Source organism: Aegilops tauschii, chromosome 1 (genome assembly GCF_002575655.3).
Source record: "Aegilops tauschii subsp. strangulata cultivar AL8/78 chromosome 1, Aet v6.0, whole genome shotgun sequence".
NCBI lineage: Eukaryota > Viridiplantae > Streptophyta > Magnoliopsida > Poales > Poaceae > Aegilops > Aegilops tauschii.
This window is the reverse complement of record NC_053035.3, coordinates 90,878,143-90,904,794: the sequence shown is the minus strand read 5'-3', so window position 1 is coordinate 90,904,794 and position 26,652 is coordinate 90,878,143. Positions and strand designations below refer to the sequence as shown.

At 46.4% G+C, this 26,652-nt stretch overlaps 2 protein-coding genes across 2 annotated transcripts; one reads left to right on the top strand and one right to left on the bottom strand.

The window, feature by feature from the left end:
* Positions 1-7,389: 7,389 nt before the first annotated feature.
* Positions 7,390-8,481, top strand: LOC109768731 (septin and tuftelin-interacting protein 1 homolog 1-like). Its single transcript, XM_020327464.1, has one exon. It carries the CDS (start codon positions 7,390-7,392, stop codon positions 8,479-8,481), a length of 1,092 nt encoding a protein of 363 aa, XP_020183053.1.
* A 1,335-nt stretch (positions 8,482-9,816) lies between these two features.
* On the bottom strand, positions 9,817-12,226 carry LOC109768733 (uncharacterized). Its single transcript, XM_020327466.4, has 3 exons — positions 12,002-12,226; positions 11,105-11,319; positions 9,817-10,590 (listed from the first exon to the last, which is right to left on the bottom strand). Exons 1-3 carry the CDS (start codon positions 12,192-12,194, stop codon positions 9,994-9,996), a joined length of 1,005 nt encoding a protein of 334 aa, XP_020183055.1. The 5' UTR covers positions 12,195-12,226; the 3' UTR covers positions 9,817-9,993.
* Between the last annotated feature and the right edge of the window lie 14,426 nt (positions 12,227-26,652).

Genomic DNA, 26,652 nt, shown 5'->3' with positions numbered 1-26,652 from the left:
CCGTGCGCCGCCGCCGCACTCGCCCCGCCGCCGCCTGCCCTCGCCGGCGCCGGCCGGCCCCGCCATCTCCGCCGCCGCCCGACGCGCCTCCCGAGGCCGCCGCCGACGCCCCTCCTCCGGCCACCTGCGGCCCGCCGCCCGTGCCCGCCGGCGGCCGCGCCTCTCCTCCTCCGGCCGCCTCCCCGTCGCTCCTCTTCCTCCCGACCGGCGACGGGCTCGAGCTCGAGCTCTTCCGCTCGATCCGATCTACACTGTACGTGCCCATTGACTTTCTCGCGACCCGTTTTTTCTCCAAGTCTGGAATTTTTCTCAGCAAGTGCTCCTGTTCCCCATGCGATAACTTCTTGCATGTAGCTTTGATTCGCGCGTGTAATATGTCAAATTGTTCGTCTCGTGATGCTCTTCGTTTTGTTCAATTGCACCATGTTCATTAGAGGTCATCTTGATGACCAGATCTCTGTTGGAAGAGGGCTAGTTGCTGTTATTCTCTGGTTCTTATCAGAACTTGGAGATTTGTCATTTTTGTATCATTTATTCTGTGCATCTTTTGAGCATGAGCTCTACATGTGTTTTGAAGTATGCCATGCCATCTTTCCAGTGGTGTAGTCCATGTATTTTTTGTGATATCTGTGGTGACTAGCACAAGCATGCAAATTAGGTCCCGTAATATTTCTGATTTCAGAGAGTGATTTCTCCAAGTCCTTGTCTGCTGTAATTTTGTTGTCATGTAAACTTGATGTTACAGAGAGATCCATGTATATTTTGGAGATGTTCATTCAGGATATTTTGTAGCTATAGTTGTAATTGATCCATTCCTGCAATGTTTTGCAATTATGGAGTGCCATAGCATGACTCAATCTTGCTCTACTTTTGCTATAAAATATTTCTGGCAGATTCTTAACATGATATGCATTTTTGCCAAGCTTATTGTAGTTGATCCATACATGCTATGCAATTGTTCTTGCCATGGATAGCTTCATAAACATGCCTTCTTACTGTAGGTATGCTTGGTTTGTCATGCATTGCTCTGTAGTGAGTGCATCAAGCTCACAAAGAGGCCTACATATTATTATTTCTGCCATGCTCTTTTTCTGCAGTGTCTTAAACCTGTTAACGAAACTTGCTATGTTTACATGCTTGCCATCATATCTTCTAGTCCTTTTTGGCTTATGGTCAGTAAGGGACTTTTGTCATGTGCATTTAGTAGAACACTGCCATGCCTTGTTTTGCTATGTTAAGTTTCTGTAGCATATTGATTTCGTGCTCTGAACATTGCTACCTGATGCTGATTTCTGCCATGTCCAGTTTTTCACCAAGTCTGTGAACCTGTAATCTTTTGCACTTTTGTCATGCTTGTTTGAGCTTGATATGTTGTGAACTAGCCGTAGCTCAGTGTTCATCTTTTGTCAAGCATCTCCTGTAGTTTACTGCCATGTGCTTTGTTGCTATGTTGGGGTGCTATAGCATTGTTGTTTGTTGCATTTTAAGTGCTATCTTGCTGTTAATCGCAGATTAGTGTCATTCTTGTTTTGCTTGCCATTTGCAAACCGTGCATCCGATTCCGGTGATCTTTATATCGATTTCGACCGAAATCATCTCATCTTTCCAGTGGCATGCTTGGTTTGCCAAGTTACTACCATGTTCATCATTTTCCTTCCGGAGCACGCATATGCATCGCATATCATATCTCGCATATCATACATATTTTGCATCATGTTGCTTGCGCATTTCTCGCTGTTGATTGTGGTTCCGTTTGTTTGTGTTCTTGTCTTGGGTAGAGCCGGGAGACGAGTTCGTGAACGAGGAACCTGTCGAGTACGCTTACGAGGGTCAAGCTTTCGACAACTCTGAGAATCTTGCAGGCAAGATGACCACCCCTCGAAATCACTTCTATCTTTGCTATGCTAGTTGTTCGCTCTATTGCCATGCTCGCTACCTATCACTTGCTATATCATGTCTCCCATTTTAGCCATGTCAGCCCCTAACCATCCTCTCCTAGCAAACCGTTGTTTGGCTAAGTTACCGCTTTTGCTCAGCCCCTCTTATAGCGTTGCTAGTTGCAGGTGAGGTTGAAGTTTGTTCCATGTCGGAACATGGATATGATGGGATATCACAATATCTCTTATTTAATTAATGCATCTATATATATTTGGTAAAGGGTGGAAGGCTCGGCCTTATGCCTGGTGTTTTGTTCCACTCTTGCCGCCCTAGTTACTGTTATACCGGGATTATGTTCCTTGAGTTTGCGTTCCTTACGCGGTCGGGTGATTTATGGGACCCCCTTGACAGTTCGCCTTGAATAAAACTCCTCCAGCAAGGCCCAACCTTGGTTTTACCATTTGCTACCTAAGCCTTTTCCCCCGGGTTTTCGCGAGCCCGAGGGTCATCTTTATTTTAAACCCCCGGACCAGTGCTCCTTCGAGTGCTGGCCCAAACCAAGCGATGTCCGGCGCCCCCTGGGCAACCAGGGTCTATGCCAACCCGACGTCTGGCTCATCCGGTGTGCCCTGAGAACGAGATATATGCAGCTCCTATCGGGATTTGTCGGCACATTCGGGCGGCTTTGCTGGTCTTGTTTTACCATTGTCGAGATGTCTTGTAAACCGGGATTCCGAGACTGGTCGGGTCTTTCCGGGAGAAGGTTTATCCTTCGTTGACCGTGAGAGCTTATGATGGGCTAAGTTGGGACACCCCTGCAGGGTATTATCTTTTGAAAGCCGTGCCCGCGGTTATGAGGCAGATGGGAATTTGTTAATATCCGGTTGTAGATAACTTGTCACTTGACCCAATTAAAATACATCCACTGCGTGTGTAGCCGTGATGGTCTCTTCTCGGCGGAGTCCGGGAAGTGAACACGGTCTGAATTATGCATGACGTAAGTAGGTGTTCAGGACCTCTTCTTGGTCATTGCTAGATGACGTCCGTTCCGTTGCTTCTCTTCTCGCTCTCATTTGCGCAAGTTAGCCACCATATATGCTTTTGCCGCTGCAGCTCCACCTCATTGCACCATCCTTTCCTACCAGCTTAAATAGTCTTGATCTCGCGGGTGTGAGATTGCTGAGTCCCCGTGACTCACAGATTCTACCAAAACAGTTGCAGGTGCCGACGATGCCAGTGCAGACGATGGCGTCGATCTCAAGTGGGAGTTCGACGAGGAACGTGGTCGTTACTATGTGTCTTTTCCTGATGATCAGTAGTGGAGCCCAGTTGGGACGATCGGGGATCTAGCATTTGGGGTTGTCTTATTTTCATCTGGATTTTGACCGTAGTCGGTCTATATGTTCGTATTTTGGATGATGTATGATGATATTTATGTATTGTGTGAAGTGGCGATTGTAAGCCAACTCTTTATCCCATTCTTGTTCATTACATGGGATTGTGTGAAGATGACCCTTCTTGTGACAAAACCACTATGCGGTTATGACTCTAAGTCGTGCCTCGACACGTGGGAGATATAGCCGCATCGTGGGCGTTACACGTAGCTGTCGATCTGCTCTAGATGGCCAAGCGAGTTGGCCCGTAGTGCGAAGCCGCCGAATACGAAGATCTATCCGGGGAAGAAGACTCCCCCCTGGACAGCATTGTTGTAGATGATTGACGGGGGCCATCGAACCTCTTGAAGATGACGCAGCGGAACTCTCAATGAAAGCACCAATGTCGGTGTCAAAACCGACGGATCTCGGGTAGGGTGTCCCGAACTGTGCATCTAAGGTTGATGGTAACAGGAGACGGGGGACACAATGTTTACCCAGGTTCAGGCCCTCCCTATGGAGGTAATACCCTACTTCCTGCTTGATTGATCTTGATGAATATCAGTATTACAAGAGTTGAACTACCCCGAGATCGTAATGGCTAAAACCCTAAAAGTCTAGCATGTATGATTATGATTATCCTTATCCCTACGGACTAAATCCTCCGGTTTATATAGACACCGGAGGGGATTAGGGTTGTACAAAAGTCGGTTACAGAGAAAGGAATCTTCATATCAGGGCGCCAAGCTTGCCTTCTACGCCAAGGAGATTCCCATCCGGACACGGGAGAGAGTCTTCGGTCTTGTATCTTCACAGCCCATCAGTCCGGCCCACGTACCATAGTCCGGACGCCCGAGGACCCCTTAATCCAGGACTCCCTCAGGGTCCCAAACTGTGCGTCTAAGGATCGAAGGTAACATGAGGCAGGGGACACAGTGTTTACCCAGGTTCGGGCCCTCTCAACAGAGGTAATACCCTACTTCCTGCTTGATTGACTTTGATGAGTATAGGGGTTACAAGAGTTGATCTACCTCGAGATCGTGATGGCTAAACCCTAGATGTCTAGCCTGTATGATTATGATTGCCTCTACGGACCAAACCCTCCGGTTTATATAAACACCGGAGGGGGCTAGGGTTGTACCGAGTCGGTTTACAGAGAAAGGAATCTTCATATCCGCACGCCAAGCTTGCCTTCCACGCCAAGGAGAGTCCCATCCGGACACGGGGGAGAGCCTTCCATCTTTTCTTCGCGGCCCATGAGTCCGTCCTATGTCCCATAGCCCGGACGCCCGAGGACCCCCTAATCCAGGACTCCCTCACATAGCATTCCCAAGATGGCGACCAAGGCACTGGCTGTGCGCTTACAGAAAATGATCCCGATGCTGGTACACTCGTTACAATCAGGATTTCTGCCAGGAAGATGCATCATGGATAACTTTGTTCTCGCAGCCGTATTGGTACAGCAGGCGATGAAGAGGAGAATGCCCATGATAGTGCTCAAGTTGGATTCCTAAAAAGCCTTTGACAAGTGGATTCTATCAGCAAGGGGTTTGGCCAACGATGGATCAAGTGGATTCACACACTCTTATATTCCAACTCTTCCAGGGTTATAATTAATGATAAAATGAGCAGTATGATTTTGTCAAAAAGTGGACTTCCAAGGTGACGCCATGTCCCCTTATCTTTTCATTTTTGTGGCCGACTTGTTACAGAGACTCTGCATATCTGAGGTTGGAAAAGGAAATCTTAAGCACCCCCTTGCTGTGGATGGACCTTTCCCAATATTGCAATACGCTGACGATACGTTTCTGCTAATCCAAGGAAATTATGAACAAACCCAGATCATTAAAAGGATTTTACATGCTTTCGCCAATTTCAGTGGGCTACATATAAATTTCAGCAAGAGCACCTTCATCCCAATATGTATGGATGAAGCTACAAGTTTGAGTGGCTGAGATGTTCCAATGCTCCATTTCATCGTTCCCATGCATCGACTTGGGTCTGCCTCTCTCCACGAAAAAGATATCACATGACCTACTAATGCCAGTTATTCATAAGGTTGACAAGAGGCTCTCTGGCTGGCATGCCACCTTCCTGTCCTGGGGCGGCCGCCTCACCCTAATCAACTTGGTTCTTGCTTCCATCCCAAACTACTTCATGGCATGCTTCATATGGCCTACTCAATTGCTTGAAAAGCTTGAAAGGATTCTTAGAGGTTTTCTCTGGCAAGGAAAGAGTTCTGCATCTGGTGGTCACTGCTTGGTTGCATGGGTCAGGCTGCCTCGAGAGTCTGGTGGTTTAGGGACCAGAAACCTTCAATGTCACAACGTATCGCTAATATGTAAGCTAGCCTCCAAGATTCTGTAGTCAAATGAAGTCCCATGCTACAATTGGTTTGCAAGGCAATATTTTTAGAATAAAATCTCCCTGGACTACCATAATCGGGACACTGCCATATGGAGTGGGATCAAATGCACCTTCAAAACTGTCATGGAGGCTATGGTCTGTGAGATTGGTAACGGATCCACTATCTCCTTCTAGTTTGATGCTTGGCTGGAATGTGGGAGACTTATGATCACCTTCCCGGTGCTTTTCTCTTTTGCGAGACACAAATATTGCACGGTTGCATCACAATTCAGGGATGGGCAATGGGACCTCCATTTGCACCCGGACCTCTCCGCCACTGCAGCCAGCGAGTGTGAGGCACTACTTATGTATCGTGATGTTATCCAACCTCAACCGGACAAGGGAGATGCTCGACGTCCAGCCTGTACTGGTAACCAGCTATCCACTGCCTACTTCTACAGCTTGCTTTCTTTCACCGGTGTGGACTGTCCGGTGGCTTTTTATGTCTAGGATAAGATCATACCCAATAAACATCGAGTTTTTTTGTGGCTTGCTCTCCGTGGACGGCTGAACACCAGGGATAACATGATGAATAAGCATTGGACGACGCTTGTGCAGCACAATGGATGTGATCTTTGTCCAGCTGTGGAATCCAGCTGCCACATTATTCTTCGATGTAGGCTTGCAGATGCAGTTTGGGAGGAATTAGGCTTATCTGATTCCGCACTGGGCTCATCCGATCTGCATGGCTTCCTTCTTTCGCAAACTGCAAGACACAAATACGACAAACTGTGGCACATCCTTTTTGCAGCCTGTGCGGTGGCACTTTGGAATTGTCGTAATGTGCAGGTTTTCGACAATGCCAGATGGTCATCAGCACAAACCTTCTCTACAGTTGCACCCTCTCTTAGGTTGTGGTGTTTTAGAGCGCCAAGGGATGTTGATCGAGCCGTGTTAAGTGCTTGGGCTGACACAGTTGAATAAGCAGCCCTCTCTGACTCCCAAAACCCCCACCTTGTACTTGTTTTTTCTCTCTATTTCAAGCTTGGTGATGGCCTGCTGCACGATCCGTGCAGCGTTAACATCACCTTCATGTAATTGACCATGGTCATTCGGGTCCTTACCCGTTTTCAATGTTGGCTAAGTATGGATAATGTTGGCTAAGTGACACTGCGGTATTTAAAAACTACACTGCCAAACTAGGCCTAAGTATGGATAATGTTGGGTAAGTGACGTGTTCCCAAACCAAAATTCCCCCCTCGCGTGCAAAAAAAGAAAAAAAAAACTCCCTAAATCTAAATCGCACACACATGAGATCTATTTGAAGAGTCCAAAATTTAGTTGTCTAAAATGAGGGTAGCTTTCAAGCTAAACGGTTGTGCAAAGTTGAGTTCTTTTATATGTGAAACTAGTTTCTTGTTCGGACTCCACCATATTTCTTGGATGCCAAGGTTACAAAGATCAAAAGTTAGTTGTGAGCCCCCGTTCCACCGTCTATGAAAAGTGCTCTCCGCGTATGTACCGAAATGTTGGTGTATTATGCAAAGTATAGTAGTTATCTCAGTAAATAAAGTAAATAAGATGCTTTGTCGGAATCGGAAACGCGTTCAAGGGCTCGTCTCCAAAACGGAGTCGATTGATTAGCTTCTAGTAACAGCCTGCTGAGTAGTAGTTATATAATGACTCTTAGCATACGCATCGATCAGCACAAGGAACAGCACGCCGGCCGGTTCCAAGCAGCAGCGACGTTCCCTGTTTGGTCCTCGATCGCCTGGCAACGTCGATCCGCGGCATGGCGCTACTGAAGCGCAGCTTCACCGCAGCGCTGCTCGACGAGGGCGACGACCCGTCGTACCCGTTCAAGATGCCGGGCAGCCTCGCGCGCACCACTGCGCCGGTGGCCAAGATGATGCGGCTGTGGAACTACAAGCAAGGCTCGGGCCTCGGCGCGCACGGCCAGGGCATCATCGCCCCTATAAAGGCCATCCGGCATTGCTCGACCGCCGGCATCGGCCACTCCGAAAAGACGTACAAGAACGGCCTGCATGGCGCGCCGGCGCCGTCGCCGCCAGCCCAAGACGAGTGGCACGAGTCGGCGGCCGTCTCACGAGCCCTGCACCTCGAACGGGAGTGCTGCGAGAGGACCCTCGCGCTGCTGCGCGACGTGAAGCTTCAAGGCGACGACAGCGTGGAGACGGAGGAGGCGCTGGCGGCGATCGTCAAGTCCGAGGAGGAGCTCCGGGGGAAGAAGCGTGCGCTGGGAGCGTGGAGGGGCGCGTTGCCTGCTCCGACCGTGCAGCACATCGTGGAGCAGGTCCTCACGCCGAGGATGGCCATGAAGGCGCGAGAGTGGGAACCGTTGTGGAGCCCGGGCTGCGACCACTGGCTACGCCCGTGGATCCCCTTGATCGGTCACTTGCCGGAGAGCCTCTACGGCACCGTGGAGAGCAAGATCAGCGGCGGCTGCTACGACGTCATCTCCCCATGGAAAGACTACTTCGGCCCCACGCATTGGGAGATCTTCTCCCGGCGTCACATCTTGCCTAAGCTCACACGATGGCTGCAACAGCTCAAGATCACACCACCAAAGCAGCGCGACACTAAGTTCCGCGAGGTGATGTCGTGGACGCCTCTGGTGCGCACCGAAGACATGGTGTCGATCCTAGAACAGGAGTTCTTCGGCAAGTGGGAGAGCGCGCTGCGTCACTGGCTGCGGTCCGCGAGGCCGCCGTCGGGAGAGGCCGCGGCGTGGTGCGCCGGCTGGAAGAACCTCTTCACCCCGGAGCTGCTCCACGACGAACGCGTGCAAGCACGGCTGGAGGCCGGCGTCGCCATGGTGGATCGAGAAGCGGCAGACCTCAGCCGTCTTGTTTGTCATACATAGTTGATACTAGTCTGCTACAAGCCTACAACAGCTTGTGAGGTTGTAGTCACTTATGGTTAGCAATGTAATGGTTGTAGTCACTTGTGATTACCAATGTAATGGTTGTAGTCACTTATGATCAGCAATGTAATGGTTGTTGTCACTTATGCCATATTTGACACTCCAAATCAATACGCTATTGCAGCACAGACGCTTGAATGAAAATTACAAAATAGTAAAGGAGTCCAAATCCAGATTTGCAAGTTTTCGTGAATTTTTGCAGTTCTACATGTAGATTTTGTGAGAGTGTAAAATAAGGCACAACATATCTTTATCTTTCGACATTGCTTCGCATAGATCTCTGCCTGGGCGTAGAAGAAGCTGGGTTTATGGCCGGGTTTATATGGTGAGGCAGGGGCATCCTAGGAAACGAAGACTAGAGACCCAATGCTAGCTGTTGAAGAGATCCATGTGTGTTATGCTCTTATTGGCTGAAAGCCTGAAACACCTCCTGAAGATAGCTAGTCTTGTTGCTCTGAAGTGCATATTGCCTTTGTCCATTGATCAAACCAAGCATTTTGTAGAACAGTACATTTTTTCCTGAGATATCCAAACTCTGCAGATGAAAAGATATGATAAAATCATTGACGTATTCATTGTCAAATATTTGCTCAACCAGAATTTGCTTCTTCTAATTGATGTGGAGTGCATGAAAAATGCTTAATCAGGCTTTGCTTAACCAGAATTTGTTCATCCAGTGCAGCAGTTTTATTGATGGGCGCTTGTTAGTGATGCTCCAGGAGGGCATATTGGGTGTGCTAGTGCCACCAAAAAAGGCATTTTAAAGTTGCTTAAATTCTGAAAAAGAACCTATTTTAAGAAATTAAAAAGGGGTCAATTATTCTGCTATAAGTTTGAATTTGATACTATTCAGAACCACTTCCTTAGCACAATAATGCACAGCCAAGTTGGATACATAGAGGAAGTATCAAAAGAACTGAAAGCTAGTATTATAGTGAGATCTTGATTCTAACCAAAAACATAAAAATAAAAAGGTGATTAGTGCACTAGAAAATATATTGCAGCCGGATAGTCTTCATAGACATTGAACTTGCAACACAGGCGATCTGATTCTAATACACAGGTCTTCAGATCTTGTATATAAATGCATTCTGGTTACTACATCTTGCAATTCAACAAGGTGAAAAACTTCATATTGACATTCTTTTTAGGATGGCAAGTTTTGGGGACACTTCATCGTTTTCCTCCGAGTAAACCTGACTATACTGACGTAAATAGCACAACTCTTAAATTTCATGCATGTACCACAAGCAGTCCCAGTAAAACTAGCTTACATCAGCAAGAAGAGTCAGAATATATACAATAGACGCTGGAACACATATATTGTTTGAGCATGTACTATAACTAGTTCCCATAATGGAGCCTCGTTGCATCAAAAGGATCTAGAGGATTGCTAAAAAAAGGATCTACAGAATATGGCAGACTGCCGCGACTGAATAACTAAGAATTACATCAGAAATACACAATCGACCAAGTGGCCTTCAGAAGCATATGGTAGTTGCCGCATATGATAATCTCAGCATCGTAACCATTGCGCCTTGGAGTAAACTCAACAGTGCCGACAGATAACTTATAGTCACCGACAGCAGCAGCAACAGTCAACACCAGTATCTCATCCACAGAGACTCCTACTACGCGCCGCGCCATTTGAAGGACTCCATTGTCACCTGCAGTTAGCGCACCACTCACCTTGCTATCATGTAGCACAATGTCGCATGGAATGCTGGTAGTGGAAGCAGCGATCTTCCCATGGAATTCATCAGGACCCTGAAGGATCCTGACCTCAACAGTGCCCTCCACCGACCTTCTTACGAATGTGTAGTTTAAATCCAATATGCTGTGCATGCTAACGAGTGTTTCCGTTTCAACCACATATCTGGGATCAAATTCCAGCCTGCGGATAGCATCCACCTCCATCAGGCCTTTACTGAGCCTAGCATCATGGACAGTCCTCCCATACACATCCTTCACCTTCAGATTGATTTCAAAGAATATATCATCGCATACCATGAATCCTCTCTTTTGGCCAATCAAAATCAATGAATCATCCTACAAGACCAATTTGAATAGATAAATTCCAGGAGCTTGTTTCTGGGATTGATTGAATTACCCTTGCTTTGGGGTTCATTTTTAGCTATGCTCTGAATGACGAAACAAGGTAATTAGACTCAGAAAAATTATGCTACATCTGTGGCCATGTATTTTTTGTACTTCCTTTTCTTATTGTGCAGATTGCTGTAGTGCCATAAACTGAGGCACGCAAGTGATAAACCCCTGGCTCCTATCACTATACCCTACAAGACAAGTATCATTAAAATCAACATCATATGGAACGGATACAAAACCAGATCCGTTATTCAATTATAACATACAAAAACCCAGATATGGATTACTAATATACAACATTCAGAAATAATCATTTATAGAAATTGCCAAAATTTCTCCGTCAGGAAATCACCATTTTTTGTAAATCAGAGTACTGAAATGAGAAAGTACCAGTACAAGAAAATACACATTGATATATTGTATGTGTCTGTAGATATGAGGCAAATGGCAGTAATACCTTTGAGCTGATGAGCTGGCAATCATCCTGGTCGTGCCGGAATATATAGACACATTTTTGATCCAGACTGTCCCTGGCTATGATGGGACCGTAGACATTGAGTGGGTAGCCATAGTCGGAGGAAACAATCTTGATGGAGACAACATTGACCGAGTTTTTTAGCCGGAACCCCTCTTTGAAGATTTTACCAGTATGTCGCATGGGACCAGCAGGTGCTGTCAAATGAGAAGAAAAATGCATATCGATCAATCAAACAAGGAGGGTAACAAGACGAGTATGTATGTAGGTGTAAATTGGTTGGAACAGAACCATTGAAAACCGAACCAGCCAGGCTGTGCTCTCATCTTTTGCATAGTAATATACTACCACCTCTGTACCGAATTAGAAAATGTTTTTGATATACAGGCTAAAATGTGTGAACAGACACACTACATACATCCTACTCAGAAAAAGGTTAGAACATCTTATAATTGGGAACGGAGAGAGTAGTAATTAAAAGTAGTGCGTTTTCGATTCAGAAAAAGGTTAGAACATTCGATTCAGAAGAAAATGCGCTAATTGACGAATGAATTTGAAAGTGGCAGCCTTTGCTTCGGAATAAATCCAGTAGGAAGTGAAAGTAACCTTCAGAATGATTTTGAGGAATGAAGTGACACTGACTGACTGGAGTTCATGAACTAGACATGCATAACGAAGGCCACAAGGATCGGTAAGGGCTTGTTCTGTTGCAAGGGGAGGGGTTTGAAGGGGATTTGAGTGGATTGGGGAGGGTAAAATCTGCTATAAATCAAAATCCACCTCAATCCCCTCCAAACCTATCCAAAAGAGGTTCAACCGAACATAATCATGAACTAGAATAAGGGGAATTGGGTTGGATTGGATTGGAACGGAACGTACACTCCTCGTCGAGGTCGAGTTTGTCGCCATCGAAGAAGTAGCGGACGTATATGAAACAACCCTGCTTGGGGTCGTACTCGCTGAATCGCGGGTCCAAGGAATCCTCCTCCGGCGTCTCGAACCGATACTCTTCGTGGTCCCACTTTCTCGCCGCAGCCGCTGCCGCCACGGGAGAACAATCGCCGCCGGCCATGGAAGCTCTCTCTCTCTCCGTGGTCCCACGAGCACGCGTCCGCGAGGCTGTCAGGTTAATGAAGGTATTTCTTCAGTTAACACTGTCGACAGGTTCAGTTAACTGTAGCTTGACCTACAATACCGCTATGAGTGATCCAACGGTTCACAGTGACTCCTGCGTCTTCGACTGGTAGTCACCGCTAGATCGACTTTATCGTTTTACTGTAGCACATCTCGTTTTTACTTTCACTGTTGGGTTAAACCCCTCTCCTATATAACAGCCGGGATGTGGCTCAGAAGACCATTATGCATTTCTGGATTCATTCCTATCGACGTCATGGCTCATAGACAATACATACATCCTTACTTGCTCCCCAATTATAGTCAAATCTGATTGTTGAACTGTCACGTTGTATGTATTTCATGTAACATTGTACCGATTATTCTGTTGTAACCATAGCGCCTAGAGTGTAGGGCGTCCTAGTCAATCGCCATCATCTCATCGTGGCCCTGCATGTAGGGATCACGCCTGTGTATATGTATCTGTAACTGAACTAGGGAATAGATGCGGTGATTCATAATTTTTGTTGGTAATCAGAGCCTCTCATGGCGACCAGCTCCTCCCACTCTCCCTCCGCCTCGCCTCCCCTCACTCACGACGACGATGGCTCGGCCGGTGCAAACCTCTCCACCGGCCTCTCCCATGGCGAGCGTCCCCGCGCATCGCTCTCCCCTGAACTCCCTCAATCCAGCGATCTTCCCTTAGCTTCCCACCCACCCAACCCTGTGCCGGCACCTCCTGCTGCCCCCTCCTCTCCCATCCCGGCCAACATCATCGGCGTCCTCGACTTCAAGCTGGCCCTTGACGGCAGCAACTTCACCCGCTGGCGCAACTACGCCACCCTCGTGCTCGCGCGGTACCATGCGGAGGATCACATCCGCGACGGCGCGGAACGCCGGCTTGCCGACCCTGCCTGGAGGGACGACGACAACACCCTTGTCTTGCTGTTCTTCTCCACCATCGACGGCGATCTCCTCGACGTCGTCGCTCCCGCCGGCTCCACTTCGTTCACCATCTGGCACCGTCTACACGAGTACTTCCTCGCCAATGAAGCTGAACACGCCATGCATCTGGGACAGGAGTTCCGGGCCTGCGCGCGTGGTGATCTCTCCATCAACGACTACTGTCGTCGTCCGCAAGGGATCGCCGCCGCCCTCGCTGATGTCAAGGTAACGGTTACGGATCGAGCGCTCACGTTGCAGATGCTCGACGGCCTCGGCCCCAAGTTCGCCATGCAGGCCGCCATCATCCAGGCCACCGTGTCGCTACCCTCCTTCAACCAGGCGCGTTTTCGGCTCGTCCTCGCCGAGCTGACTCTGGACAAGCGCGCCCGCGCCGAAGGCACCCAGGTCCTCGCCGTCCAGAACGACGACCGCGGTGGCGGCGGTGGCCGCGGCGGCGGCGGCAGTGGTGGCCGCGCGGGTCAGCTCGGCGCCATCCGCACCGGTGGGCGCGGCGGACGTGGGCGCGGTCGCGGCCGTGGCCGTGGCGACACAGCCGGTGGGCGCGGCGCTGGGGGCCAGCCATGGCTCGGCTATTTCGCACCCATGGGGATGTGATACGTCTCCAACGTATCTATAATTTTTTATTGTTCCATGCTATATTATATTCTATTCTGAATGTTGAATAGGCTTTATTATATACTTTTATATTATTTTTAGGACTAACCTATTAACCGGAGGCCCAGCCCAAATTGCTTTTTTTTGCCTATTTCAGTGTTTCGAAGGAAAAGGATATCAAACGGAGTCCAAATGGAATGAAACCTTCGGGAACGTGATTCTCGGAACAAACGTGATCCAGAGGACTTGGAGTCTACGTAAAGCAATCAACGAGGAAGGCACGAGGCAAGGGGGCGCGCCTACCCCCTGGGCGCGCTCTCCACCCTCGTGGGCCCCTTGTTGCTCCACCGACGTACTTCTTCCTCCTATATATACCCATATACCCTGGAAACATCATATACGGAGCCAAAACCCTATTTCCACCGCCGCAACCTTCTGTACCCGTGAGATCCCATCTTGGGGCCTTTTCCGGCGCTCCGCCGGAGGGGGCATTGATCACGGAGGGCTTCTACATCAACACCATAGCCTCTCCGATGATGTGTGAGTACTTTACCTCAGACCTTCGGGTCTATATTTATTAGCTAGATGGCTTCTTCTCTCTCTTTGGATCTCAATACAAAGTTCTCCTCGATCTTCTTGGAGATCTATTCGATGTAATCTTCTTTTGCGGTGTGTTTGTCGAGATCCGATGAATTGTGGGTTTATGATCAAGATTATCTATGAACAATATTTGAATCTCCTCTGAATTCTTTTATATATGATTGGTTATCTTTGCAAGTCTCTTCCAATTATCAGTTTGGCTTGGCCTACTAGATCGATCTTTCTTGCAATGGGAGAAGTGCTTAGCTTTGGGTTTAATCTTGCGGTGCTCGATCCCAGTGACAGAAAGGGAAACGACACGTATTGTATTGTTGCCATCGAGGATAAAAAGATGGGGTTTATATCATATTGCATGAGTTTATCCCTCTACATCATGTCATCTTACTTAAAGCATTACTCTGTTCTTATGAACTTAATACTCTAGATGCATGCTGGATAGCGGTCGATGTGTGGAGTAATAGTAGTAGATGCAGAATTGTTTCGGTCTACTTGTCACGGACGTGACGCCTATATACATGATCATACCTAGATATTCTCATAACTATGCTCAATTCTATCAATTGCTCGACAGTAATTCGTTTACCCACCGTAATACTTATGCTCTTGAGAGAAGCCACTAGTGAAACCTATGGCCCCCGGGTCTATTTTCTATCATATTAATCTCCCGACAACAACTATATCTGGCGCCGTTTATTTTACTTTGCATCTTTATTTACTCTTTATCATAAAAATACCAAAAATATTATCTTATCATATCTATCAGATCTCACTCTCGTAAGTGACCGTGAAGGGATTGACAACCCTTTATCGCGTTCGTTGCGAGGTTCTTATTTGTTTGTGTAGGTGCGTGGGACTCGAGCGTGGTCTCCTACTGGATTGATACCTTGGTTCTCAAAAACTGAGGGAAATACTTACGCTACTTTACTGCATCATCCTTTCCTCTTCAAGGGAAAACCAACGCTGTGCTCAAGAGGTAGCAAGATGGATTTCTGGCGCCGTTGCCGGGGAGTCTACGCACAAGTCAAGACATACCAAGTACCCATCACAAACTCTTACCCCTTGCATTACATTATTTGCCATTTGCCTCTCGTTTTCCTCTCCCCCACTTCACCATTGCCGTTTTATTCGCCCTCTCTTTTCCGTTCGCCTCTTTTTCTCTTGTTTCTTGTTTGCTTGTGTGTTGGATTGCTTGCTTGTCACGATGGCTCTACCTACATTTGGTGATCTTCACCTTAAAAGGTTAGAAGAGATCGAAAGCAACGTCAGGAGTTTCATGACTTTACAATTTGAGCATAATAATTTCTTTAGGAACGAGCTTGAGGAACAAAAAAGCTTTATGGGTTATATGAATAAAGAGCTCGATGATATGTTTAAAGAATTTTATGGTTTGAAATCTTAGATTGCTCATCTCAAAAAATTAATAGCTGAAGTTTCGGATAAGCAGGCCACCTTAGTTAATAAGATGGCCGCTAAGCCGGAATTTTTTTGTGAAAATAAAGATGAAGATCTAAAAGTTATTGATGTTTCTCCTATTAAATCTTTGTTTTGCAATATGAATCTTGATAATGATGGGACTGGAGATGAGTCACCTTTACCTAGAAGGCGTCCCAAAAATTCGGTGTTTTTAGATTTTGATGCAAAAATTGGTAAAAGTGGGATTGAAGAGGTCAAAACTTTAGATATTAAAGAACCCACCATTTTTTATTTCAAGGAATTTAATTATGATAATTGCTCTTTGATAGATTGTATTTCCTTGTTGCAATCCGTGCTAAATTCTCCTCATGCTTATAGTCAGAATAAAGCTTTTACCAAACATGTCGTTGATGCTTTAATGCAATCTTATGAAGAAAAACTTGAGTTGGAAGTTTCTATCCCTAGAAAACTTTATGATGAGTGGGAACCTACTACTAAAATTAAAATTAAAGATCATGAATGCTATGCTTTGTGTGATTTGGGTGCTAGTGTTTCCATGATTCCAAAAACCTTGTGTGATTTGCTAGGATTCCGTGAATTTGATGATTGTTCTTTAAACTTGCACCTTGCGGATTCCACTATTAAGAAACCTATGGGAAGAATTAATGATGTTCTTATTGTTGCAAATAGGAACTATGTGCCCATAGATTTCATTGTTCTTGACATATATTGCAATCCTTCATGTCCTATTATTCTTGGTAGACCTTTCCTTAGAACGATTGGTGCAATTATTGATATGAAGGAAGGGAATATTAGATTCCAATTTCCGTTGAGGAAAGGTATGGAACTTTCCTAGAAAGAAAATAAAATTACCATATGAATCTATTATGAGAGCTACTTATGGATTGCCTACCAAAGATGGCAATACCTAGATCTATCCTTGCTTTTATGCCTAGCTAAGGGCGTTAAACGATAGCGCTTGTTGGGAGGCAACCCAATTTTATTTTAGTTTTTTGCTTTTTGCTTCTGTTTAGGAATAAATATTTGATCTAGCCTCTGGTTAGATTTGTTCTTATGTTTTAATTAGTGTTTGTGCCAAGTTAAACCTATAGGATCTTCTTGGATGATAGTTATTTGATCTTGCTGAAAATTCCAGAAACTTTCTGTTCACGAAAACAATTGTTTAAAATCACCAGAACGTGATAAAATATTGATTCCAATTGCAGTAGATCAATAAACAAATTTTCTAGGTCTTCCTATTTTGGTAGAATCGTTTTAGCTCCAGAAGTTTGCGTTAGTTACAGATTACTATAGACTGTTCTGTTTTTGACAGATTCTGTTTTTCGTGTGTTGTTTGCTTATTTTGATGAATCTATGGCTAGTAAAAGAGTTTATAAACCATAGAGAAGTTGGAATACAGTAGGTTTAACACAAATATAAATAAAGAATGAGTTCAATACAGTACCTTGAAGTGGTGTTTTGTTTTCTTTCTCTAACGGAGCTCACGAAATTTTCTGTTGAGTTTTGTGTTGTGAAGTTTTCAAGTTTTGGGTAAAGATTTGATGGATTGTGGAACAAGGAGTGGCAAGCGCCTAAGCTTGGGGATGCCCATGGAACCCCAAGGTAATCTAAGGACACCAAAAAGCCAAAGCTTGGGGATGCTCCGGAAGGCATCCCCTCTTTCGTCTTCGTCCATCGGTAACTTTATTTGGGGCTATATTTTTATTCACCACATGATATGTGTTTTGCTTGGAGCGTATTGTATGATTTGAATCTTTGATTTTTAGTTTACCACAATAATCCTTGCTGTACACACCTTTTGAGAGAGACACACATGATTCGGAATTTATTAGAATACTCTATGTGCTTCACTTATATCTTTTGAGCTATATAGTTTTTGCTCTAGTGCTTCACTTATATCTTTTAGAGCACGGTGGTGGATTTGTTTTATAGAAACTATTGTTCTCTCATGCTTCACTTATATTATTTTGAGAGTCCTACAAAACAGCATGGTAATTTGCTTTAATCATAAAAATTAGTCCTAATATGATAGGCATCCAAGATTAGTAAAAAAAATCTTATGAGTGTGTTGAATACTATGAGAAGTTTGATGCTTGATAATTGTTTTGAGATATGAAGATGGTGATATTAGAGTCATGCTAGTTGAGTGGTTATGAATTTGAGAAATACTTGTGTTAAAGTTTGTGATTCCCGTAGCATGCACGTATGGTGAACCGTTATGTGATGAAGTCGGAGCATGATTTATTTATTGATTGTCTTCCTTAATTGAGTGGCGGTCGGGGATGAGCGATGGTCTTTTCCTAGCAATCTATCCCCCTAGGAGCATGCGTGTAATACTTTGCTTTGATAACTTGTAGATTTTTGCAACAAGTATATGAGTTCTTTATGACTAATGTTGAGTCCATGGAATACGCACTCTCATCCTTCCACCATTGCTAGCTTCTCTAATACCGCGCACCTTTTCGCCGGTATCATACACCCACCATATACTTTCCTAAAAACAGCCACCATACCTACCTATCATGGCATTTCCGTAACCAATCCGAGATATATTGCCATGCAACTTACCACCGTTTCGTTTACTATGACATGCTTCATCATTGTCATAATTGCTTTGCGTGATCATGTAGTTGACATCGTATTTGTGGCAAAGCCACCGTTCATGATTCTTTTATACATGTCACTCTTGATTCATTGCATATCTCGGTACACCGCCGGAGGCATTCACATAGAGTCATAATTTGTTCTAAGTATTGAGTTGTAATTCTTGAGTTGTAAGTAAATAAAAGTGTGATGATCATCATTATTAGAGCATTGTCCCAAGTGAGGAAAGGATGATGGAGACTATGATTCCCCCACAAGTCGGGATGAGACTCCGGACAAAAAAAAAAGAAAGGCCATAAAAAAGGCCCAAAAAAAGAGAGAAAAAGAGAGAAGGGACAATGCTACTATCCTTTTCCACACTTGTGCTTCAAAGTAGCACCATGATCTTCATGATAGAGAGTCTCCTATGATATCACTTCCATATACTAGTGGGAATTTTTCATTATAGAACTTGGCTTGTATATTCCAATGATGGGCTTCCTCAAAATGCCCTAGGTCTTCATGAGCAAGGCAGTTGGATGCACACCCACTTAGTTTCTTTTGTTGAGTTTTCATACACTTATAGCTCTAGTGCATCCGTTGCATGGCAATCCCTACTCACTCACATTGATATCTATTGATGGGCATCTCCATAGCCCGTTGATACGCCTAGTTGATGTGAGACTATCTTCTCCTTTTTTGTCTTCTCCACAACCACCATTCTATTCCACATATAGTGCTATGTCCATGGCTCACGCTCATGTATTGCGTGAAGATTGAAAAACTTTGAGAACACCAAAACTATGAAACAATTGCTTGGCTTGTCATCAGGGTTGTGCATGATTTAAATATTTTGTGTGGTGAAGATAGAGCATAGCCAGACTATATGATTTTGTAGGGATAACTTTCTTTGGCCATGTTATTTTGAGAAGACGTAATTGCTTAGTTAGTATGCTTGAAGTATTATTGTTTTTATGTCAATATTAAACTTTTGTCTTGAATCTTTCGGATCTGAATATTCATACCACAAATAAGAGAATTACATTGAAAATTATGCTAAGAAGCATTCCACATCAAAAATTCTGTTTTTATCATTTACCTACTCGAGGACGAGCAGGAATTAAGCTTGGGGATGCTTGATACGTCTCCAACGTATCTATAATTTTTTATTGTTCCATGCTATATTATATTCTGTTTTGGATGTTTAATGGGCTTTATTATACACTTTTATATTATTTTTGGGACTAACCTATTAACCGGAGGCCCAGCCCAAATTGCTTTTTTTGGCCTATTTCAGTGTTTCGAAGGAAAAGGATATCAAACGGAGTCCAAACGGAATGAAACCTTCAGGAACGTGATTTTCGGAACAAACGTGATCCACGGGACTTGGAGTCTACGTAAAGCAATCAACGAGGAAGGCACGAGGCAGGGGGCGCGCCCTCCACCCTCGTGGGCCCCTCGTTGCTCCACTGACGTACTTCTTCCTCCTATATATACCCATATACCCTGGAAACATCATATACGGAGCCAAAACCCTATTTCCACCGCCGCAACCTTCTGTACCCGTGAGATCCCATCTTGGGGCCTTTCCGGCGCTCCGCCGGAGGGGGCATTGATCACGGAGGGCTTCTACATCAACACCATAGCCTCTCCGATGATGTGTGAGTACTTTACCTCAGACCTTCGGATCCATAGTTATTAGCTAGATGGGTTCTTCTCTCTCTTTGGATCTCAATACAAAGTTCTCCTCGATCTCTTGGAGATCTACTCGATGTAATCTTCTTTTGCGGTGTGTTTGTCGAGATCCGATGAATTGTGGGTTTATGATCAAGATTATCTATGAACAATATTTGAATCTCCTCTGAATTCTTTTATGTATGATTGGTTATCTTTGCAAGTCTCTTCGAATTATCAGTTTGGTTTGGCCTACTAGATTGATCTTTCTTGCAATGGGAGAAGTGCTTAGCTTTGGGTTCAATCTTGCGGTGCTCGATCGCAGTGACAGAAAGGGAAACAACACGTATTGTATTGTTGCCATCGAGGATAAAAAGATGGGGTTTATATCATATTGCATGAGTTTATCCCTCTACATCATGTCATCTTACTTAAAGCATTACTCTGTTCTTATGAACTTAATACTCTAGATGCATGCTGGATAGCGGTCGATGTGTGGAGTAATAGTAGTAGATGCAGAATCGTTTCGGTCTACTTGTCACAGACGTGATGCCTATATACATGATCATACCTAGATATTCTCATAACTATGCTCAATTCTATCAATTGCTCGACAGTAATTCATTTACCCACCATAATACTTATGCTCTTGAGAGAAGCCACTAGTGAAACCTATGGCCCCCGGGTCTATTTTCTATCATATTAATCTCCCGACAACAAGCTATTTCTCGCGCCGTTTATTTTACTTTGCATCTTTATTTACTCTTTATCATAAAAATACCAAAAATATTATCTTACCATATCTATCAGATCTCACTCTCGTAAGTGACCGTGAAGGGATTGACAACCCTTTATCGCGTTGGTTGCGAGGTTCTTATTTGTTTGTGTAGGTGTGTGGGACTCGAGTGTGGTCTCCTACTGGATTGATACCTTGGTTCTCAAAAACTGAGGGAAATACTTACGCTACTTTACTGCATCACCCTTTCCTCTTCAAGGGAAAACCAACGCAGTGCTCAAGAGGTAGCAGGATGCCCTACCCTCTTCCGCGCGCCCCCTGGATCCCGCCCAAGAGAGCCGGCATTCTCGGCCCCCGCCCCGACGTCCCCCAGCAGGCCTACCCCGTGATGCTTCCTGGCGCGCCCGCTCCACCTCCACCCGCCTCGTATGGCGCCGGCGGCTTGGACATCCGAGCTCTTCTTCCTTTTCCCGTTTTTCCTTAGATTTCCTCAACACTTGTAATAAAGATGCTCGCACTTCACCACTATGTACCGCATGCCAACTTGGCAAACATACCCGCCTCCCCGTCCCATCATCCACCTCCTATACCACCGCCCCATTTCATTTAGTTCATTGTGATTTGTGGACATCAGCGGTTGTGAGTTACTCAGGCTACAAGTATTATCTTTTGATTATTGATGATTACACTCATTATTCTTGGACGTTTCCTCTCCGTGCAAAGTTTGAAACTTGTGATGTTCTTCTCCGCTTTTTTAAGTTTTTCCTTACCCAATATGGCGTGCTTATTCGATGTGTGCAGTGTGACAATGGCGGCGAATTTCTCACCACCACTCTTCGCGACTACTTCTCCTCCAACGACATTTCTTTTCGTCTCACTTCCCCCACACCTCTCCCCAAAATGGGAAGGCCGAGCGGCACATCCGCACGACCAATGACGTGGTACGCACGCTCCTCTTCCAGGGCTCGCTCCCTTCTCCCTTCTAGGCAGAGGCATTGCACACCGCCACCATTCTCCTCAACATACGCCCGTCCCGTGCCATTCATCAATTTACCCCTCACTTTCTTCTCTACGGCATCCACCCCACCTACAATCACCTACGTACGTTTGGATGTCTCTGCTACCCGAACACTTCTGCTACCGCTGATCACAAACTCTCACCACGCTCTGCTCGTTGCGTCTTCCTTGGTTACCCCCGTGAACAGAAGGGCTACCGCTGCCTTGATTTATCCACGCACAAAGTTATTATTTCTCGTCTTGTGATCTTTGATGAAAATTCCTTTCCTTTCTCTGAACCCGCAGGATCATCCGCCATAGAAAATCCAGCACACCTCCCCCCACCTGGCCCGCCGCCCCTCGCTTTCCGTTCCTCGTACCCACTTTTCCCACTGGATCGCGCACCCACCCCTTCCCGCATGCCACCTGCCCCCGGTCCCAGTAGCCGCCCACGCCCCCATATCCCACCTGCGCCAATCACGCCCGCCCGCCCGGGTCCCTCGCCTGGCACCACCACCACGATCCCACCCGATCTCTCGGGATCTTCACCATGCACTCCCGCGCGCATTACGTTCTCGGGATCTCCCCCATGCACGCCCGGTCTCCGCGGCTCACCCGTCTCTACTCCGTCCCCAGCCTCACGCCACCTGATCCGCCTCTCCCAGCGCGCGCCGTACCCGTTGCACCACCTGCTAACCCCCACCCGATGCAGACCCGAGCCAAAACCGGATACGCCATGCCCAAGGATATCCTTGACCTTCACGTCTCCACCACCCCCTCACCTCTTCCATCCTCGTACCGAGTGCTACCTCTTGAGCACTGCGTTGGTTTTCCCTTGAAGAGGAAAGGGTGATGCAGCAAAGTAGCGTAAGTATTTCCCTCAGTTTTTGAGAACCAATGTATCAATCCAGTAGGAGGCTACACGCGAGTCCCTCGCACCTACACAAAACAAATAAATCCTCGCAACCAACACGATAAGGGGTTGTCAATCCCTACACGGTCACATACGAGAGTGAGATCTGATAGATATGATAAGATAATATTTTTGGTATTTTTATGATAGAGATGCAAAGTAAAATAAAAGCAACGGAAATAACTAAGTGTTGGAAGATTAATATGATGAAGATAGACTCGGGGGCCATAGGTTTCACTAGTGGCTTCTCTCAAGAGCATAAGTATTTTACGGTGGGTGAACAAATTACTATTGAGCAATTGACAGAATTGAGCATAGTTATGAGAATATCTAGGTATGATCATGTATATAGGCATCACGTCCAAGACAAGTAGACCGACTCCTACCTGCATCTACTACTATTACTCCACACATCGACCGCTATCCAGCATGCATCTAGAGTATTAAGTTCAGAAGAACAGAGTAACGCCTTAAGCAAGATGACATGATGTAGAGGGATAAATTCATGCAATATGATAAAAAAAACCATCTTGTTATCCTCGATGGAAACAATACAATACGTGCCTTGCTGCCCCTACTGTCACTTGGAAAGGACACTGCAAGATTGAACCCAAAGCTAAGCACTTCTCCCATTGCAAGAAAGATCAATCTAGTAGGCCAAACCAAACTGATAATTCGAAGAGACTTGCAAAGATAACCAGTCATACATAAAAGAATTCAGAAGATTCAAATATTGTTCATAGATAAACTTGATCATAAACCCACAATTCATCAGTCTCAACAAACACACCGCAGAAGAAGATTACATCGAATAGATCTCCACAAGAGGGGGGAGAACATTGTATTGAGATCCAAAAAGAGAGAAAAAGCCATCTAGATAATAACTATGGACCCGAAGGTCTGAGGTAAACTACTCACACTTCATCGGAGAGGCTATGGTGTTGATGTAGAAGCCCTCCGTGATCGATGCCCCCTCCGGCGGAGCTCCGGAACAGGCCCCAAGATGGGATCTCGTGGGTACAGAAGGTTGCGGCGGTGGAATTAGGTTTTTGGCTCCGTATCTAATCGTTTGGGGGTACGTAGGTATATATAGGAGGAAGGAGTACGTCGGTGGAGCAACGTGGGGCCACGAGGGTGGAGGGCGCGCCTGGGGGGTAGGCGCGCCCCCTACCTCGTGGCTTCCTGGAAGCTTCCTTGACGTAGGGTCCAAGTCTCCTGGATCATGTTCGTTCTGAAAATCACGTTCCCGAAGGTTTCATTCCGTTTGGACTCCGTTTGATATTCTTTTTCTGCGAAACTCTGAAATAGGCAAAAAACAGCAATTCTGGGCTGGGCCTCCGGTTAATAGGTTAGTCCCAAAAATAATATAAAAGTGAATAATAAAGCCCAATAATGTCCAAAACAGAAGATAATATAGCATGGAGCAATCAAAAATTATAGATACGTTGGAGACGTATCACCGAGCAGCACTCAAGGACCCGCACTGGCACGCCGCGATGCTTGATGAGTTTAACGCGCTAATTCGGAATGACACTTGGTCTTTGGTTCCTTGTCCTGCAGGTGTGAACGTGGTGACCGGCAAATGGATCTTCTGCCACAAGCTTCATCCCGACGGCACCTTGGCGCGGTACAAAGCTCGGTGGGTGGTGCGCGGCTTCATGTAGCAGGCCGGCATCGACTACGGGGAGACGTTCAGTCCCGTCGTCAAGCCGGCCACTATCCGCGTCGTCCTTAGCATTGCGACAGCTAACGGGTGGCCCATCCGGCAGATGGACGTCAAGAATGCATTTCTCCACGGCGACTTGGCTGAGACCGTCTACTGTCAGCAACCCGCGGGCTTTGTGGATGTGGCTCGTCCTACCCATGTTTGTCGCCTGAACAAGTCTCTCTATGGGCTCAAGCAGGCGCCCCGCACTTGGTTTCTTCGGTTCACCAAATTCCTCCACACACTTGGCTTTGTGTCGTCCAAGTGTGACACATCCCTCTTTATTCTCCGTCGTGGCACTGCCTTGGCATATCTTCTACTCTACGTTGATGACATTATCCTCACCGCCAACACTACCAGCCTGCTTCAGTCCCTCGTCACATCTCTCTCCAGCGAGTTCTCCATGAGCGACCTCGGCGACATTCACCACTTCCTTAGGATCAATGTGCATCGCTCCACCACCGGCATCTTCCTCTCGCAGGAGCAATACGCGCTTGAAATCCTCGATCGTGCGCATATGCTTAACTGCAAACCTATATCCACCCCTGTTGACACGCATAGCAAGATCTCTAGCACCACTAGCGTCCCGTTCCACGATCCTGCGCTTTACCATAGTCTCGCCGGCGCCTTACAGTATCTTACCTTGACACATCCCGACATCTCCTACGCAGTCCAGCAGCTTTGCCTCGTCATGCATGCTCCTCTCGATGCACACTATCAGCTCCTCAAGCGTGTTCTTCGCTACCTCCATGGCACGCCTCACTATGGCTTGCAGCTGTACCGCTCCTCGTCCCACGACCTCATTGCCTATAGTGACGCCGATTGGGCGGGTTGTCCCGACACACGCCGCTCCACCTCCGGGTTCTGCATATTTCTCGGTGCTAACTTGATCTCCTGGTCCTCTAAGCGGCAGCACACCGTGTCCCGGTCTAGCGCCGAGGCCGAGTACTGTGCCGTCACCAACTGTGTGGCAGAGTCGTGCTGGCTTCGACAACTTCTTGGCGAGCTTCATCGTCCCCCTCGTCGTGCCACCGTTGTCTATTGTGACAATGTGAGCGCCGTGTACCTATCGTCCAACCCCGTTCAGCATCAACGAACGAAGCATGTGGAGATCGATCTACACTTTGTTCGGGATCGTGTGGCACTCGGCAAGGCAAGAGTGCTTCATTTCCCGACTACCTCCCAGTTTGCTGATGTCTTCACAAAGGGGCTGCCTTCTTCGGTGTTTCGTGAGTTCCGGTCCAGTCTGAACGTCTTGCATGGCGCCGTTCGGACTGAGGGGGGGTGTTGAACTGTCACGTTGTATGTATTCCATGTAACATTGCACCGTTCATTCTGTTGTAACCATAGCGCCTAGAGTGTAGGGTGTCCTAGTCAGTCGCCATCATCTCATCATGGCCCTCCATGTAGGGATCATGTCTGTGTATATGTATCTATAACTGAATCAGGGAATAGATGCGGTGATTCATAATTCTTGTCTGATCTGATTCATACTTTTCCGCAATAATTCTACACTCTCATAGCTAGTAGATCATCCGGGACCTGACAAATTGGTATAATGAGCAAGCGATTCTCGCCAAGAGCGTACTCTTGGAACCCAAAAAAAATCCAGATAGATGATTCCCACCCTTTCTCCCACCCGTGTTTCTGAAGACGACGACGATTGTTGGCAGCGTACGGTGGTGGGGTTGGAGGTAATTGGTGACGGGGTGTAGGAGTTGGAGGCAGTGAATTGTTCAGGCGCAGATTAGTCATGCAGAAGTGGTTGTTCGGGTGCCTTGCCCGATAGCTAAAATCCCGTGTTCGAGCGCTAATCCGTGTGGCAAGGAGGTGGATCGAGGCGGCGGAAGGATTGGAGGTTTGGGGATAGGTTGCTGGGGGACTCCAGTGGTAAAATTCCTTACCTCGACCTCAGATCAAGGCGATGGGACGTGCTAAAGCTATTAATGAGGCGGATCTGCAGGATTACTCTGTGTGTGTGAGGATTTTGGTGTTCTGCAGAAAGACAATGCCCAGATGCAGTCAAAGGTCACTAAATTGCAAGATGAAGTGCAGTCCATCAGTAGTAAACATGGGCAAATATCATTACAAGTGGGTAGTGTGCAGAAGGTTGTGCTAGATCTCAGCAAGCAACTCTCAACGATCACCTCAGTGCTTCAGACACTAGTGAAATCAATGAACAGCAACCCACATAATGAAATTCCTTCTAGTTCTAG